Genomic DNA, 18,943 nt, shown 5'->3' on the forward strand with positions numbered 1-18,943 from the left:
AATCCACTTTTGCCTTCTAAGGGCAAAGGTCTTATTTGAAACCGAATGTACTTATTCAGGATCCGCATACTCAAGACTAAGATCAGCCTTGGCCATTCAGCCTTACATATGTGCATTGTATTTCCATTTTTTGCTTAGTATCCTTTCTATACCTTTCATAGTACAAGGAGGACAATACTCAAAGTGCTCTGTCAATCGAATCACGGAAATTGTATTGATATTTAGAGTGATGATAAAAATTAGCAGATTTAAGAAACTTCAACAACTTGAGTCACCCCTGAAATTTCCAGTATGCATCTAGGAACGACCACAGAAGCTAAACCCTTCATATGAATACTTTTGTAAAGCTCCTTCAGGATGTGACATCTGAAGACAAGCCTTCTGTTTCCGAGAAGAAGGGAAGGATGTCTTAATTTTCTAGTTTCTTCTTTCACATGAAACTGCAAAACTCGGCAAATCATAGGCATCATCAACTAGACGTGAGTAAATATTTCCACGGGATTTGGATTACTTGCTTGTGCTATAAACGCATATTTCATTTCATCGGTAAACATCAGAATATCTCATCTCTTCATCCTGCTTATAAGGATCCTCCTGTATATGATGTACATGCGTAAACTGCGGAGAAAATGTATTTAAATTTTGAAGTGAATATTATGCTTGAAGTTGGACAGATTAATCTAAAAGTGCATTCAATGTTTACTCACTGCGCACAGCAATAGTATGCACTCATATCGCTACACCTAGAACACAAAAATTCTCTTCACTCTTAAATTTAAAGCGGACATGCAATCTTCATTAGGACGAAGCCAATTTCAGGATGTAAACGAACAATTAATTCTGTTTGTTGACACAATTTGAAACAGGAGTTTTCCTATATGGAACATTGGAACCAGTTGTCGTGATCGGAAATTGGAAAATATGGGAAAGCTTGTGTAAGTCTCGAATTTTTTGGAAAAAGCATCGAAGGGCAGGTGTATAAAATTGACAGAGCAATTCAAATAGGATGTCATATTTAAAATCAAGGCCGAATAAACACTTCACAGATATCATCTTTATTGGATTATGAAAGGAAGTAGTTGGCTTGTAGTAAACAGAAGCCAAAAAATAAGCTCTATTAAAAATAAAGTAGATTGGCACTTCCGGTTTCGTTTAGGACAAAGGCAATTCATCAGAAGCTGCTCCATCTCCGCCTTAGGAGCAGAGTAACCAAATTGTTTCCCCCCTGTTAATCGCTCCCTTATATATATACATTCACAAGCACAAGTTTGGATTATAACGAGTGCGAAAACTACCCGGTTTCAGTGGTGTTGAGTCCGTACTCCTGCTGCTACTTCTTTAAGAGGCCCGAAAAGATAGAAATTGCAGGGTAATACCTTTTTGTAAGTTAGATTTAATTAAACATTTTCATGGACGAAAAAACATTTCGAATCTTTGGGTCATGTCTTTTAGAACGATAGGTGAGTTTACGAAACCGTAGTCGTCTGAAAACGCAAAACGAGGAGCGTAAACGTTAGAGCCAGTTTTATTTCCAATTATTTCGGTCCGCCATCAAGTGGATGGTGAATTCAGAGCTCCCTCAATTCCTAGCAAGAATTATTTCAGCTTCGGCCGACTTTTGGCCAGAAATCTTAGGCAGCTATTTCCCTTGGATATAATTCGAACCCACGACGTGTTTGCGGTGTAATTAAAGGGAGGGAACTGCATCTGCTAACCACTTTGGTCATGATGCTGCCAGGACAGAGGCAGCGTCTAATGAGTTGCCGCTATTTTATGTTAGTCTGTTTGGACTTGTAATGATAGATCCAAGTTTCACCGCGTTAAATAGAATTGTTTTTCTGTAAATCGCGCTGAAGGAACCTTACGAACCTGCAAACACACAAACACAACACAAACACAACTTTTGTTGTGTTGAAATAATAAAAACTTGTTTCTTTTTCGTTGGTGTGGATATTTATTCTTGCAAATACCAAAATGCAAGGAACTTGTTAGCACTGATGAAGGGAACAAGTGGTTCCTGAAATATCGGTATTTGCAAGAATAAATATCCACACCAACGAAAAAGAAACAACAAGTTTTTGTTATTTCAACACAACAAAAGTTGTGTTTGTGTTGGAATCGTCGTAATCGTTGGAAACACCGCATAATTTCACTCAGATTTTGTTCTGTTGTCAAAAAGTTGGGGCGGAAAAGGAATTTCTTGCACTCGCATCCTAAATGCCACTGCTCAACTAGGCTTGACCTACAAACTAACGCTGCTCTCCATGCTATCTTAGCTCCTCTTTATATGCTCAAAAAATCGGGTTGATATTTGAATTACACTAATGTATAGGGGTAACTAGGTGGCTAATCTACGGAAGGAAGCATTGATGGCTGATATAGTTTCATTTTTATTAGGAATTCCCTCCGATGCAATGCGATTAGGAACATAGGGTGGTGTGCCATCTTCTATTTTATTCCATTTCTGATTTCAGCGGATTGCGACGGAGTTTTCTCATAACGACACATTTTAATACTGAACTCTCTATTTTTGTCACTCAATTTTCACTTTGTCATATTCAGTAGTCAAATTTTAATAGTATTTATGATGCATTCCTTGAAAGTTAACCTCTGATCCAGTGTAATGCCGAGGTACTTGATATACGGCTTAGACTCAACTACGCACTGTCCCGCACGAAATTTCAAAACTTCCTTTAGCTTCTGATTACTGACTAACACAGCTTCAGTCTTGTGTTCCGATAGCTCCAACTCATGTGATACCTTTTTCCGATCAGGTTGACCAATATGTTCATGCCCAAACAACATAGTCAAGGTGTTTATTTACTTCTTCAAATGTAGCCTGCAACGGAGGTTTGGTCTGATCGCTGATTAACCCAGACACCTCCTGCCTGCAACCGTTTCCCATTGGCTTGATGGCGTTGACAGCAGCTGCTTTTTCCACTGACTCGGAGAGATGCTCTCTTTCAATCAGATATTAGAAGTGTACTTATGTACAAGTCCATTTTCATTAATATGTACATAGACATATGTCTGCTCGGAAAAATATTGATACTGATATACAAATAACTCAAAAAAAAACTAAAATTTTCTCATAATCTTTTTCGTCCATGTGTATTCACTTCATATGACGTTGGCGTCATACGCGTCTTAGAGTCCAATCAATTGACGTGAAATACAAAACTTTGACCTTTTATAACTTTGTTTTTAATAGTTGGATCGCCTTCAAAGTTCTCAGAATTATGTCCTATATTAACACTTATACTGGTTCCAGTAGTTTTAGAATGAACTTCCGGGGAGAGAGGGGCATTGGCGATGGTCAAAGCACCATCCTAAATTAGCCGAAGACGACCAAGAGGGAAAAGCTAGTCCAAAACCCTAAAAAGAAATGAAAGTTGGCGTAATTGACAGTGAAGGTCTGCCCGCAAATCCTGAAGCTCCTAAGAAGTATTCCGGCGGCACGCGCTTGCTTGCCTCTTTCCTAGCCACTCTCGGGAATGTTGAGGTCCTTTAAGCACTTCGACTCCCTTATCATCATTTAACAAAACTTCACGTGTCTTTAACCGAATGGTATCCGACCCTAAAAATCAAACCAATACGGAACTTCGCGTGCATCTATTGATTAATCAATACACGAGCTAAATGGGAAAGTAAAATAAGAAACAAGTCGGAATACCGGAAGCTCGCGCTTCGGGTATAAAGGTTTTGTGTTCATCTTATGTAAGAGACGCACATTTCTCTGTCCGTATATAGCTACAAATCCAACATAATCCTTCATATTTTTCCAAACTACGAGACATACGTACATATTAGAGCCATAGATATCACGCTCACCCTAAACAAACAAACTGCCTATTACCTGCTGTACACATATATGCACGTATCTAAATTTATCGTACCCATAATTCCGATTTACGTCTTATATCTATCTGAATTAGGCACTACCCGCAAAGTTCATTAGCACGCATATATTATCATATATACCTACATACACACATGTCTGGTTGACAAATAACTAAAAAACTAAAACAAAATAATTGTCTGCGACCCAATTCATAAGAATTCATTTCGTTGTGGTATTGACGAATTGATATGTGATGATGACGTCATGCGGGTTGTAGAGTGCACGAAATTCACAAAAAATTGTAAAGTTTCACCCCCAATAACTTTGTTAATAATAGTTGGATTTTCTTCAAACTTGACCAAACTGTGCATTATATTCTTCATTACACTCATGCCAAATTTTGTATTTCTGGGATGAACATAAGGGGGGGTGCCGGGTAAATTTCTAAAATGTGGAAATATACTATTATTAACTTTATTTGTGCAGATATCGGAACCGGATATATTTTGAGGCCTAGATTTCGTAGAGATACACCACTGTGATTTTTTCCAGATTTTTCGGTTGGAGAGGTTCTGAGAACGAGACCTGTTACACTTTTTGGGGGTCATATTTTGAGCGCTCACTCCTCCATGTTTCACCCAATATCAAATATTGCATCAGTTTCAAAAAGTACTAATTGAGACCTTTCATTTGATACCCCACATGGCTACATTCTGTGAAAAAAAAATTTGCACCCTCCATTCACATGTATGGGGAGCCCCCTCTTAAGCTTAACACAAGATGGCGCCACTTACTGCATGTAAAGGGATCACCAGATTACATACTCTCACCAATTTTCGTGACAATCGGTCCAGCCGTTTCCGAATAAATCGGGTGTGACAGACAGACAGACAGACAGACAGACAGACAGACAGACAGACAGACAGACGGACAGACAGACACCGTCACCATTCTAATAAGGTTTTGTTTCACACAAAACCTTAAAAAGATAACCGCTCGACTGCGCGCGTGGAGCCGTAAAACTCCGGTCCCGAGTGCCGGTCCAGAGGAAAGATCTACGACGGATTTCATCCTCAATCGATGTTTCTTTTGGCTCAGATGTGCTATGAGGCGCAGCTATCGAGACTGCCGTCCTGCCTTGGCATCTTCAGGCCATCATACTGGAGGGTGTCCCTTATCAATGCGACCTTTAAGGTGTAAGAAAGGAAAAGGGAAGAAGGAAGTTCTCAAATTAACAAAAGTTCAATTGTCTTAATTTGTTAGAATCCACATGGAATTAAAAGAAAATATCATGGCGGTGGATAAGAATATAAAAGAAGAGAAATAAAAACTAAAGGACCTTAATAAAAACTTATAATAAGTAGGGAATAAATCGAATTAAAATAAAAGAAAACCATGGAAATTTGTCTGGAACGTCGACGAGATTCATTAAGACTGGAAATTGCTAGACTGATTCAAATCAGCATTGGCAATGCCATCAGACGGATGAGAAATTAAGTGCAGACGGCTTATAGGAACTATGCCATCCCCAGTGAAACACCCGTAGTTGAAATTCTGGACAATTAAAGTAGAAATTTTCTGTCATATGCAGTCGGTTACGACGGTATGGCGAAGGTCACTCCAGACGTGTCCAAAATGCAACTTATGCGAGGAACTAGCGGAGCTTTTTCAGATCACTCAACGATTCCCAACAGAGCGAATATTAGGGTGAACTTGCCGGTTACCCGCCTAGCATGCTGACCATGTTGAATGAATCACCGCCAAAGTCACCCGCCATGCTACTATGCCTGGCATGAATTTTGCAAATGTTACCTAGAAGGAAGTTCGATTCATAGCGTCCATTATTAGTGAAAGGGTTAATGCGCACCTCGAGACCAACAACATTCTGCCCGAGTAGCAGAATAGCTGCCGAGTTGGGTCAATAGGTTGCAAGGAGCAACTCATTATCGATTCGGTAGTTATAGGACAATCAACTAGAGGCCAAAGAAATCTCTTTAGTTGCTATATCGATTATGCGAAGACTTTCGACTGCGTACCGCATACCTGGCTAATCGATGTCCTACGTCTGTACCGCATTGATCCGAAACTAATAAAGCCTTTGGCGACAGTCATGGAAGCGTGCCATACCACTTTATTAGTAAGTTCATCTAAGGGTGCTAATACCGCATAGCCTATCAGTATACGGAGAGGCAGGGGGATTCGGTGAGTCCCTTTTGATTTTACATGCCACTGAACCTCCATGGCTGCTGAACGATGCTAGAGGGCATGGTTTCGCAATAAAATATAGCCTACGCGCTAAGTGCGATCGAAACACTTGGTGTACTTAGATGACATCAAGTTGTATGCTGGCACTGACGACCACCTTAGAAGTCTGTTGCGAATAGTGGATATGTTTAGCCGTGATATTCGGATGGAACGTGAATTAAACAAGTCTCGAATCTAAGCCATCCGCGAAGATCATCACGAGCCGCATGCCGGACATAGCATTGCTGACCTCCACATCTATGACCGAGACAGACTTCTACAAATCCTAGGTGCAAGGAACCTATGCTCAAGTTGGTGATCTGAATTCCTGCGACGAGAAAAGCTGATACTGAAATCGTATCTCTCGGGGAAGAATAAAATAAGCGCATTGAATTTATTCGCTATCCCTTTACTGGCGTATGCATTCGGAATATTACCGTGGACGAAAACCGATTTGGAAATCGTCCAGCGGCACATACGGACTATTATACTCTGTTCAAATTTCGAATGTATGCCAAATCGGCTCACTACGCGCTTATTTTTACAGCAAAGAGCAGGCGAGTTCCTTGCATCCGGCTTTTTGTAAGGCAGATCGTGGATTGACTCAACTTAACTTGAAAGAATTTCATTTCGACAAACGGATAGAACAAATGGAGTTCATCAATGTGACTCTCTCACCCTCTCATTTGCCGCTTCGAAATAATTTCAAGAAGAAGAAATCATGGCAGGGAGCAGAGTTTGCTAGAAAAACGTTTCTTAGCGATAACTGCACGAAAGCTTCATTTTCCCGTGGGCTAGTTTGTCTAGAGAGAAGAGAGAAGTAATGATTACACAAGGCTGGAGTTTTCACGGAAGAGGGATCTCACTTTTCCTTGAACGACCTTGTTCGAGGCATACATATGCTTTCCAAAATCGCTTTATCTGTATTGTGGAATAGGCTTTGGGTTCCGAACAATGACGCTTGAAATACAGAGGGGCGAATTCTTGGTAGAGGACACTTTATAAATTAACCCTCAGAAGCGATATACTTCAGTCTGATTCTTGTGGAGAAAGAAGTATGTCTACGAATTGGTTGGGATAAAAATTTTCAACCTAGTTGTTAATGATCATAAGATAGGAGCGAAAGTCTTAGTAGAGTAGCTAGTGACCAAAACACAGTCTTCCGAGATAACTGAAAATTCCAAGCGATCTGATATGTTGAGTGTACTTAAAGGAGCAGAAACACCGATCCCATAAACCAACCTGGTCTATTGCTCAGTATACCTAACCCATGCATGACAACGGATATCTTTCCCTTGGGTTGGAGGATCTGAAGGTATATCACGTTGAGCCGGTAACAGAGTAACACAAATTTCTGATAACTCGTAAATTCTCAGAATGTCATTGCCATGTGGTATTTTGGAAAGATTAACGCAGACGCTGACTTATCGAAGCTTTTCTAAAAGGAGTCTTCTAGGTATGCCCAATAATAAAAACATTCTACTCTGACCAAAGTGACAAAGCTAAAAGAGAGGCGAAGTAAGGTTCTGGCAGATTACGCAAAAGTGACATAGTAGCCGTAGTCACGTCCTTGTTAAATTGAGTACAAAAATGGGTCTCAATGATATGGAACCGTAGGCAGCATGACACGAGAACCGTAGACAAAAAAAAATTGTGTCCAGTGTGAAAACTAAGTTATTCCTTTATTTAATGTAACTTCTAATTCTGGGCCCTGGGGGAATCACCCTCCCTCTTTCTCGCTCCTCTCGCGTGAGGCCTGTAATAATTATGTCAAAAGCTTGCATCAACATAATACACACATAAAGGACAAACCTGTACTATAGAGTTGATATCTAACATAAGTATTCACTTTTTTTTCCAGATTTTCACAAACTTTCATTGATATACGGGAAACTGAACGTAAGCGAGGAGCAAGAGGATTGATTTCACTCCCTCCAAAAAGTAAAGGAGGATCGGATTCACCAGAAAATCGCAATAATTCTACAGGAGGAGACCTAGGTGCTAATAAATTCAATGGATCAAACACAACTAGCTTTAAGCCAGAGGACTTGCTAGAATTGAACGAGAAAATCACAAAAGAAATTCTGAATTCGAAATTACATGAAAAAGAAATGTTAGCACTGAAGGTGAGCGTGAAAAGTTTATTAATTTTTTTATAATATTTCTCACAAAAAATTCATTTATTTAAATTTCAGGAAAAAATTAGTCGAGAAATTCTAAATTCAAATATATTTGGCGGAGGCCAGCATGGCACCTATAATGATGAGGGGTACAGTGGTGCATCAGGATCATTTGCAACTATATTAGGACGCCCTAGAACTCCCAGTTCAGAAAAGGCTTATAGTCTTATGAATTTGCATAACAATGAAGCTGGCCGAAGGGTGAGTTAAATATATTGAAGTTTTGTATAAGAGAAAAGTATTTCAGCCTGTTACAGATTACGAATATATAGTAAGTAACAATACCGTCGCACAATTGCAAACCGCACATTGTAATGTATAATAAGACAATCTATCAAGTAGAAAATTAGGGAATATCTTGAAAATATTGCATTGAATTGTTCAAGTGAATCATCTTCATGGATGATACGGCGGAAATCCAAAATTACCTTTGCCAAAGTCAAAGTCAGTCGGTCAAAGGGCAGTATAGGTGCCAGGGCGAAACGTGGATTGGTACCCACGATAGAGCATAAAACCTGGGAAACGCCTGCTGAACGAACACCAACAGCTCTACTACCAAACCCTGTCTCCATCTCCACGTGGTGATCGCTGGGAGTTCTTTCTTTATGAAGAACTGCAGATGGAAAAGTATGAACGCGAGTCTCGCGCACCTAAAAACGGGACAAAATGTACCAACTGGTTCTCCAGGTTGGGGGTTGGTTAGGGCTGCTAACCTTACATGGAAAACCGATGCTACGAAAAGAGCCTCGGACAGGATGGATTTTTCAACGACGTACTGATTTCGATTTCTAACAATTCAGGATAAAATGGTTGTCTTCTAAAACGTATGATTGCATTTGACAGAGTTCTTCAAATATGTTTAATTAACATTTCATTCATGTAGACCATTGTATTCGCACGGATTCCAATTCAGTCTTTACTCGTTAATAACATTTGCAGCTATTTTAACCTAGACCCACTAATTTACATTTCAGGCGGTCATAAAAAAGACAAGAATTACATGCAAATGTCATGGTGTATCCGGATCATGCAGTCTAATAACTTGCTGGCAACAGTTATCCTCGATAAGAGAAATAGGTAAGCCGTATTACATTAGAATACCTGAAAAAGTAAAAGCTAATCTGGAATATTCATACTAGGGGATTATCTACGGGAAAAGTATGACGCCGCTACGGAAGTGAAATTAAACAGAAGAGGACGATTACAAGTGAAGGATCTTCGATATAAAATTCCCACCGCTCACGATTTAGTTTTTATGGATGAAAGTCCGGATTGGTGTCGAAGTAATCGACAATTAAATTGGCCAGGTTAGTGAAATTATTATTTTTTTCTTTTTCTTCAGCCTTTGTCCCGTTCACAAGCGGGGTCGGCTCGTCGTGATCGGCTTCGCCATTTGGCTCTATCGAATGCCTGATCTGGGTGCAATCTCGAGGCTTTATTATTTTGATGAGGTTAATTGAAAAGCTCAGCTCGCGAGCAATGAAAGGAGATTTTTAATAAATGGGCATTTTTTACACATTATTATTGCAAATATTGTTCTGTGTAGCATATGAATCACAGCTTGCTTTGCTGTATTACGGATAGTTTCTGCAGATATGCAGACACTGTAGGAGCTACATTCCGGGTGGTGCTACCTAATCTTATGTGATCATAATGCAGCGAATGCCATTTGTAATTTGTGCAAAGAAGTGTGCCGTTTACGGCCAGGAATTACGTACGCTCTTCCAGTGTTCTAGCTCCCCTTGTAATATTTTTGTGTTGAAACATTTATAGAAACCGCCAATTCCCTCATTCCCACTTCTGTAAACTGTTCTTCCTAGAGTCGGTACAGACTAAGATCTGCAGTTCGTGAAAGTTGCATCCGGTTTTTTAAGAGAGTCAAATTTGGCCGGCACAAGCCTTTTAAGGATGCTGCACAATCTTGGAGTCTCTCTTTCACCTTCTAGTTGCTCACAATATACTCTAAAGAGGACTCGATTTGAACCATGTTGTGAATTTCTGAAGATTTCTTATTGCTTCTAAACGATTCAGAAGTCATCTGGTCGATTTCCTCAGCTCTTGGGGTTTTCGATTCTGTTTTATCCCGTTTGCTTCGGGAAATAGGGTAAGCTTCTTCAAAGCACTTTAAAAATATACGATTCAGAGTGTCCACTTCATCTTCTATCCCCAAAGCGGTCCTTGGTCGCCTAAGAGCTGCAGTTAATTGTCAAGAAGTTATTAAACCTCGTCCAATCCATTTTAGTTTTCCGTCTTTGTATTACCGTCTGTTCGGCTACAATAGTTAGATTGAATTTTGGATATCTGTGATCTGAATGTGGCACTTCGTTTTGTGCCCACCAGTCTCTAACCGACTCTAATAACATTCAAGTGCAGATTTTTAGGGTAATTCCTTTCCTTTTTTTTGCGTGGTGACGCACCCTACGTTCGCAATTATTAGACCAGCTGAAGTAATAAAATCAAATAGCTTCTCTCCTCTAGGATTGCATTTGCTACTGCTCCAACAAATATGATGAGCGTTCGCATCACAACCTATTAAGAGCTCAAGACCACTTGATTCTGCATACACTACCTCATCCCTTAGTTCTTGCATTGGCGGAGGGAATAAGCAGAGGCAATTATGACGTTTCTTCTTTTACCATTAACTTGGTAAGATGGCCTCAACTAGGTCCAATGTTGACATCAGGACTCAGGTTCCAAGTCTTGAGAATCTCTCATCGAAGAAGATCCTAGCCCCTTTAGTGATCCAATACCACAGATTTTATTAAGATGAACCCATGATTTTTGTACCAGAAATATATAAGGACAGTTTTTGCAATTTTGCCAGGCTACCCTTTATGTCTGTTGACATAAGCATCGTCCAATATGAAAGCCGCCGTAATTGAAAAGTCACCTGCATGGGTTTCACCGGGATTACCAGCTTGTCCTCATATTGCCACATTTGGTGGTGTAGCAACGGCCATGTTCTCATTCCCCTCCCAACGTTTCCAATCGTTTCACGTTGTCGGTTAGGAGATTTTCCAAGGTTCACCGTGTCTGGGCTGCATGGGTCCATTTCCGCATACCGAAATTAGACCACTTGCCTTCACATTACCAGCTTCCCCTTCTTCTGCGTTTCCTGGTAGAGGTGGAAGAGGAGGTTCTAACAGGCATGAGTTAGCCTCCTAGTCCTTTTTCCTTTGCATCTGAAGTTTCCTTCTGCTTCTTCTTCCGTTTTCAGGAAGGATTAGATAATAGTGCCACCGACAGACCGGCCGTCGTTAAGTTTCCGGGCTTTCCAGTGGAGAGCAAATAGTAACAGGCGTACCCCGATGATACGTCGCAAACAAGTTTTGACGAATGCTTAGAGTTTTCTAGTAATGGTGGAAGTCACTTTCCATGTGCTACTCCTATATTGCAACACAGGAACAACCTTACGTTTAACTTGATATTGGTGCTGCGATAGCTGCATTTCCAGATTTTAGGCAGTAAAGGCAGATCCAGCCTTCTAATTTCGCGAGTGGCATCCAGTTCGGTGGCATAGTCGGCAGAAGCGGTGCGATGTACGAATTAATCAACGCCTTCGCTGCTCTGCCCATTAAAGTATATAGGGAGACCCAGATGACCGGTTAGACTGAGAACTTTGGTTTTGTTGGTATTTATCGTCAGTCCAATTCTACTCACCATCCAAAGCACTTTGGTCAGGGTCATAGCATAGCAGGGTGGGCATAGTCGCGATGCTTAAAGAAAGTTGTCATGTCTCCATGTCCTCTGGACAATCCAGCACGAAGGACGTCACCGATAACAAGAAGAAATAATATCGGTGTTAAGATGCAACCCTGACACACTCCCATGGATGATTCCCAGGGTGTTGATGTGCACCATATAATTTGCCGGTTTAGGAAGAAGGAATGATTCTTGCTCCTCAGCCCCCACATTTAACTGAGGAGAAACTATTATAGCTCCTATCAACATGAGATATCTTATCAAAACGTTAGAAAGATGTCACTTGGAGTCCAGTACAAACGGTACTCAACATTGCGGTCCTGAAAACTTTCTTCCTATTCCTAATAACATCTTCAAGATTGCAACTCGCCCATATTCATAGTTTATTTACACAAAGTAACAGAAAAAAAAATCGTTATAGTTAAATCCTAGCAAAACCAAACTAAAATATTTTTTTTACCTAACAGGAACTCATGGCCGTGTTTGTAATAAAACCTCTGCAGGACTAGACGGTTGCGGAATCCTATGCTGCGGGCGAGGCTACAATACGAAAAATATTGTCGTCCGGGAACGATGCAATTGCAAATTCCATTGGTGTTGTCAAGTTAAATGCGAAACTTGCGTGAAGGTCCTTGAAGAGCACACTTGTAAATAGAATAAACAATGAACAATTTTAAGATATATCTATTTCTTCTACTCACTAAATCTAATTGACGGATTTAAACCACTACAATTTTAAAGAGGCATAATAAATATTATTGTACACTTTTTGACTTAAACTAAACCAAGGAAAGAAACAGAAGCACAAATTGTAATAATATTTTCTTGAAAATACTCAGTCCAGCAGTATTAGTTGATTTTTTGGAAACCTGCGCACCGGTGTTTCTAATTCGAGGTTGTTTTACATTATTTTAGTACAAAACATAGTAGTAGTATGTAAATGTTTAGAAGGAGCCAGAGAAAGAGGTCCAAGTCTTTTGACGAGCTTGTTTTATGTTCCATTACTCACTCACCAAGTCGACATTCCTTTTGAATAAGTCCATATTTTTCGTTTGATTTTTTAGCTACGGATAAGTAAATTATTTATCATTGTACATTTTGGGATTATTTTGTTTCTAGATCTATTAGATGAAATGTAAAATGGAAATTAGCATTTAGAGATGAGAAAATACAATCGTTCCCAGAAAATAAATCATTTGGGTAATTTCTTGTAAAGGAATTAGCATTTGACAATAAAAATTGAAGTTGAAGGTACCAGAGAAAGAAAAATGCAAGGTACAAGGCGAAATTTGTGTAACGTTCTTCTTCTTTGATTGCCATTCAGTATTAAATCATTAAGACTTTCTTTTTATTTTACTGAGAATGCAATAAAACATTATTAGACAAGAAACTACGATTCTTATTCCTTCCCTCCTTTAAGAGTTGTATCTGAATTTTCTAATGCCTTTCCTGGTAGAATGGCCATCATAGTTTGGAATTGTTTTATTGTTTCAGCTTTTTCATAGCATAAAATGGGAGAATATTCTCGTACAACGATCGGTATGTGGTTTTAATCTATTATATATTACTATGGCGAAGTGATGCGGTTTCCAAAGCAAGCGCACCCATTTTTGCAAAACACGCTGATTTTTAATTGAATGCACCCGAGGACTAAATGATCGCAATCTATCACGACTCATCATTTATTCGACGCTCTAACCCCTCAACCGCCGCGACAGTTCGACGACAAATTTGCATTAGCTGGCGTCACAATAGACGTCACGCCGTTTAACCACATGCTTATCGGGCTGGATGAGGAGACGTTTGAATTTGCCCTGAGCTGCTACTACATACGTGTGAAGGAACAGCTCGTCAAATGCCTGTCACTAAACGACTGAACTAAATTACTTATTGACAGAGCTAATGCTTGGTGAGAGTACGCCAACCGGATTCGAGGTCTCTGGAGACGTTCATCGCCATCGTCGATTAGGCATTTCACGCGCGATCCGTGGCTGACGAAGTGCCGCGTAACATATCAGACCAGGTGGCCTACCTGCATCAGTCGCTGGCAGCGATAATAGCCAAGTTAGCGTTCGGAAAGTAAGACTAGATCACGGTCTAAATTCGCCTCCCGAAAAGGGTGATTTGATAGAAGTTCTTCGGGACCCTCGACAAGTGCCGGGAGTGCTGGTACTACCGAAAATTCGATGAAAAGGTCGTTAAATATACTAGTCATTTTCCCTAAAAATACTAGACTGCACTGGTGATGGCTACTCGAAACGTAGCACCATGTCGTCTAACAATTTAACAACCGGCGTCACTGCAAATAGATGTAAGCACTGAAGTCTCGGTTCTCGTTGTATCCTGGAATAACTGACTTACACCACATTTTTAAAACTCGCGGCAGCAAATTCCTCGTCGATGCTTACTTATGGTTACATACATGTAGGTATGAGTTTAGGGTGAACGTTTTCTCGGCATTCCGTTATCGCGAATATCAGCACTCCCATCTTAGGCACTGACTTCCTGTGCCACTATGAATTACTAGTGGATTTACACAACGGATCACTCATTAAACCCGTAACCTTCCTTAGGCCATTATGAAAATGAAAACCTACACGTAAAATACTCTTTCCATTTTTTGAAGACCTTGCTGATCCTCTTGTTCTTGAACTTCTTCAAAAATATCGCAACATCACTACCTATCGTATTCTCTCTGTGTCAGTGAAGCATGATATTCAGCACCACATCAACACTACTGGTTGGCCTATCCTTTATAAAGTGCGTTCATTACCATAGTAGTAGCTCGCAGACCTTCAGACTGCTGTTGGTCTTCGCTACTTCACATTGTGCCTGAACCCAACGGCGAGACCTTGTGACGATTACAGGCGTCTAAATGTCCAGTCGATTTCAGACCCATATCCCATTACAATCATAAACGATATTGCGCATTCTTTCACAGACTGCCGTATTTAGTCTACCTTGGACTAATTTGGACTTTTCGAGTTTAATAGGATCTTTTTTGGACTGTGGAATGCGGCGCAAACCTTTCAGATATTCAGCCACTTTGCATTATGAAACCTTCACTATTCTTTTGGATGATGTTCTTCCACTTCGAGTTTATTTTCAACATCCCCGCCCGGTCTAGTAATCAATGCGGAGAAATGCAAATTCATACAATAGCAGGGGAAATTCCTCGGCCTACTGATAACCCCTGAAAGCATCCAACCGGGCCCAGTCCCGCTTCCCGAATCGGTAAATAAGCTGAATGAGATTTCTAGGTCATGATAAACTTCTACCATCATTTTTTCCCCAAGACCGCCAGCTATCAATCGATCCTTAACGCGCACCTTTCTGTACCGAACAATATGGCTGCCGCCTGATTGCGTTGTCTCCTGAGGCTTTCCAGGCGTTTGAGACAACCAAGCAACAGCTGGTGGAAGCTACACTTCTAGCACTCTATCGGAAAGATGCATCCCTAGGCCTATTCAGGGCCGTAGGTGCACCCCTTCACCAAAAGGAGCACCAAACTTGATAACCGTTGAGTTGCTTTTCCAAACAAGTGAATTCCTCTCAACTCCAACACACACGTAATAAAATACCTCCGGTTTTTCCTTGAAGGAAGACCGTTCACTATGTTCACGGACCAGAAGCCACACTCAGCACGTGTCTGGAAAAGATAGCGTATTTGCCGAAACTTTGTAGTAGGTTGCAGAGGTCAAAATTCCGTGACGAACTTGGGGAAGCCAACACTGTCAAGAAGACGATTTTGCTGCTCCCCAGAAGGGATCTGGCCGAGACCCGCCTTCGGAAGGCTCCGCAACAACTAAGAAAAGAAACACAAAAGTGTGCGAGAGAACCATTTTACGATCCAACTTTACATCAAATGGCTGAAAAGTACTGGTCTGTTGTTAGGGAAAAAGGCGCTGACAGCCAAAGGGACCCGAGCCCAATTTCGATTCTGGTCAAACCAAGAAAGGAGCAAGGCGAAGCAGAGATGAATCGAAACCGCCAAGAAATGTTGACAACAACAACCAAAAAGGGTATGTCCTATGCTAAATATTCTTTGTTGGGTTAAGGCAGATCCTACGCTGAAGGGGCTTAGCGACAATGTTACGTGAATTAGGTGAACACAGAAAGGACGACGATAGGTCGTGTGCAGGCTATTCTAGCAAATTTTATTAAAAAAGGGCTTTAAATGCCTTACCTGATCGATAAAAGCAGTGTCAAAAATGTGGAGGGGAAACTCATTTGGTGAAGAACTGCATTAAGAACCCTCACTATCTTCTATGTAGAGGAACTAATTACCATGATGATATAATGAGTGGTAGCAGGTACACATTAATCTGAGTCATCTAGCTGAGTCCAAACTACTGTCTAGCTGCTCAGGACCTGCTATCACAGAAAGTCTCAAGGCAATCAATGCAATTCTGCGGTGTTGGCTTACGGAAGTCGAGTTGTGCAGCAAGCAATGAAGCATTGCGAGCTCGACTTTTTAAGGATTATGCTCGATGGCATCTACATTTACAGCTGTTATGCTGTACTCTAGTATAGAGTGTTGATGTTGGCGATTTGTTCAGGAAGTATAAGGCTGAGACTGAATTTATGCTTTGCAAGGGGAAAAATGGCGTCGGCTATCGGCGCGCAGCAGGCATCAGCAGATGCCCAGTGTTTAGGAGAGCCTTGAATGCAGTAAAGAAATGAGGTTGATACAAATCAACCTCAATGATTGCGCGTCAGCGCAAGACCTTCTTTCGCAGACCATCTATGAGAAGGGAATCGAAGCTGCCATAATCAACGAGCCTTATCGCAATAATAACAGCGGTGTGTGGACTGCAGGTGTAACTGGTAAGGCGACGATATGGACGTGTGGAAATCAAGCCATTCAAGAAGTAATGGATTTTCCAGAAGTTGGGTTTGTCAGGGCATAAATAGCTGGTATTTCTATATGTAGTTGCTACGCTCCCTCAAGCGCGACCATAGTAGAATTCAAAGGAATGTTAGGTATGCTAGTCTCGGATGATCATAGCGGGTGATTTCAATACGTGGGCCGTTGATTGGGGCAGCCACACTACGAACACCAGGGACCGTATCCTGTTCGTGGCTTTTGCGGAGCTAGACTTGGTGCTTGCAAATACGGGAAATGTGCTATGCCGTAGCGGGGCTCCTCCCAAAAAGGCACTGAAACTATTGGTGGAATGAAGAGCTTGTGGAGTTGCGAAATGCATGTTTTCGAGCACGAAGGATGTGCTAACGATTTAGAAGAAGGCCGGACTTCGACGAGAAACGGCAAGTATATGTGAACTTTCGAGGTAAGCTTAAGCAGGCTATACGGACCAGCAAGCGAGAATGCTTCAAGGAACTTTGCGCAGAGGCAAATCGATCCCCTTGGGTAACAGCGTACGTGGTGGTTATGAAGAAGATCAGAGGGCGAACACCACAACTGACCTGTCCGCAGTTCTACTCGATATCGTAATGGCGCCCTTCCCCGGAAGAACAGGGAGCGCATGCAACACAATCAAGCATTGGACATGTACACCATACCTGCGGTAACTGAGGAGGAATTTGCCGGAGAATTGGTGATAACAAAGCACCCGGTCAGGATGCTGTTCCCAATAGAGCTCTTAAACTCGCTATTAACACCAGCGTGTTTGAAACATGCATGGTAGAAGGAGTTTTCCCGACCGGTGGAAGAGGCAAAAACTAGTTTTGCTCCCGAAGCCGAATAAGCAACCAGCGACAAGCGACAATTTGGATTTCGACAAGCCTACTCAACAATCGACGCCCTAGACGTTGTTTTGAAGCTGGCTCGAGACGCGATGTTGTGTAAAAAATGCTTTGCCGTGGTGACGTTGGACATCGAAAATGCGTGCAATTCCGCTAGTTGGGAGTGGATAAAAAGCTCACTGGCTAAAACGGGTGTCCCTAGTTATTTGACTAAGCTCCTCGAAAGTTACCTCTCGAAGAGGACACTTTGGTACAATACGGATGAGGGATCCAAGCAGTGCACGCCTGGAAAACTCCCTGAAAATCATAGTCGGGGAAATGCTGAAGTCGGAGGGAAACTGGTGTACGGTGAACTACGTAATCCAAAGTATACAGGATGAACTTGGAAAAGCGGAGCGCGCATGGAGGACGCGAAGAACGGAAGGTTTGGTCGCTTAAAGCGCGGTGCACCCCGCCACGTAATGTTTTGCGGCGATTCTGCAGGGAAGGAAGAAGGAGAAAGTGAGGGTGGTTTTAGTGGATGAGAATCCTACACCATGCTGCAACCTGGCGCGGCAGTGTTTTGTAAGATTTCCACCTCCATCCATAAAAAAAAAGTCACGGCCTTAGGAGTTTGTGGCATCAAAACGGCGCTTCACAGCGTTAATTGGGCTGCTCGGAGCGGCCACTGATACAGAAGCGCTTAACATGAGAGGTTGAAGTCGGTAAGAGTCCGGGATGCACTTCCTCGATTCCACATGTGTATCCATTATGGATTATGGATTTCCTTCAGCCAAAAAAAGACATATAGACAGACAATAAGCCGATTTTGATAAGATTTTACCTTACACCAACCCTTGAAAACGACGTAAAGCTAGGATAGCAATTTACTTCGTGTGTCTGCTTAAGCTTGTTCTATTTTTACATTTTTATTATTTCTAATCAAATTATAACTCTTTATCTAACTTTTAGATAATAAAACCAGAAGTTTTTGTTCGTATTTGCTTTGGTGGCATTTTTTCATTAAATCCACAATATACGATTTTGCATGTGCTTAGTTGGAATTGCAATGGAAATGGCTCTTCGAATTTGTGTAAATACTCTAATGCAGGATTGCGTCTATTTTTATCAGGTTAGATAATTCCATTGACTTTTGCGAGCATTGTATAATTATCGGTACAGCCTTGGCAAAGAGTTTCTGATCGTCAGCGGAACTATATTTTCTTCAATTTCCGATGAGAGGAGATATATTGGCTTTAAAAGGATTTTTTGCAATGAAGTTCCACGCTGG

At 41.2% G+C, this 18,943-nt stretch overlaps 1 protein-coding gene across 1 annotated transcript in view; it reads left to right on the forward strand.

Annotated features, from left to right (window-relative positions):
- LOC119646631 (protein Wnt-5) overlaps nucleotides 1–13,348 on the forward strand; it is an 87,185-nt gene extending 73,837 nt beyond the window's left edge. Inside the window, exons 6-10 of the mRNA XM_038047141.1 lie at nucleotides 7,947–8,211; nucleotides 8,281–8,466; nucleotides 9,240–9,342; nucleotides 9,405–9,572; nucleotides 12,435–13,348. Coding sequence (XP_037903069.1) covers nucleotides 7,947–8,211; nucleotides 8,281–8,466; nucleotides 9,240–9,342; nucleotides 9,405–9,572; nucleotides 12,435–12,622 — 910 coding nt within the window. The 3' untranslated portion in view covers nucleotides 12,623–13,348. The remainder of the gene's footprint in view (nucleotides 1–7,946; nucleotides 8,212–8,280; nucleotides 8,467–9,239; nucleotides 9,343–9,404; nucleotides 9,573–12,434) is intronic.
- Nucleotides 13,349–18,943: the final 5,595 nt, after the last annotated feature.

The sequence above is a fragment of the Hermetia illucens genome, chromosome 1, assembly GCF_905115235.1.
Source record: "Hermetia illucens chromosome 1, iHerIll2.2.curated.20191125, whole genome shotgun sequence".
Lineage (NCBI taxonomy): Eukaryota > Metazoa > Arthropoda > Insecta > Diptera > Stratiomyidae > Hermetia > Hermetia illucens.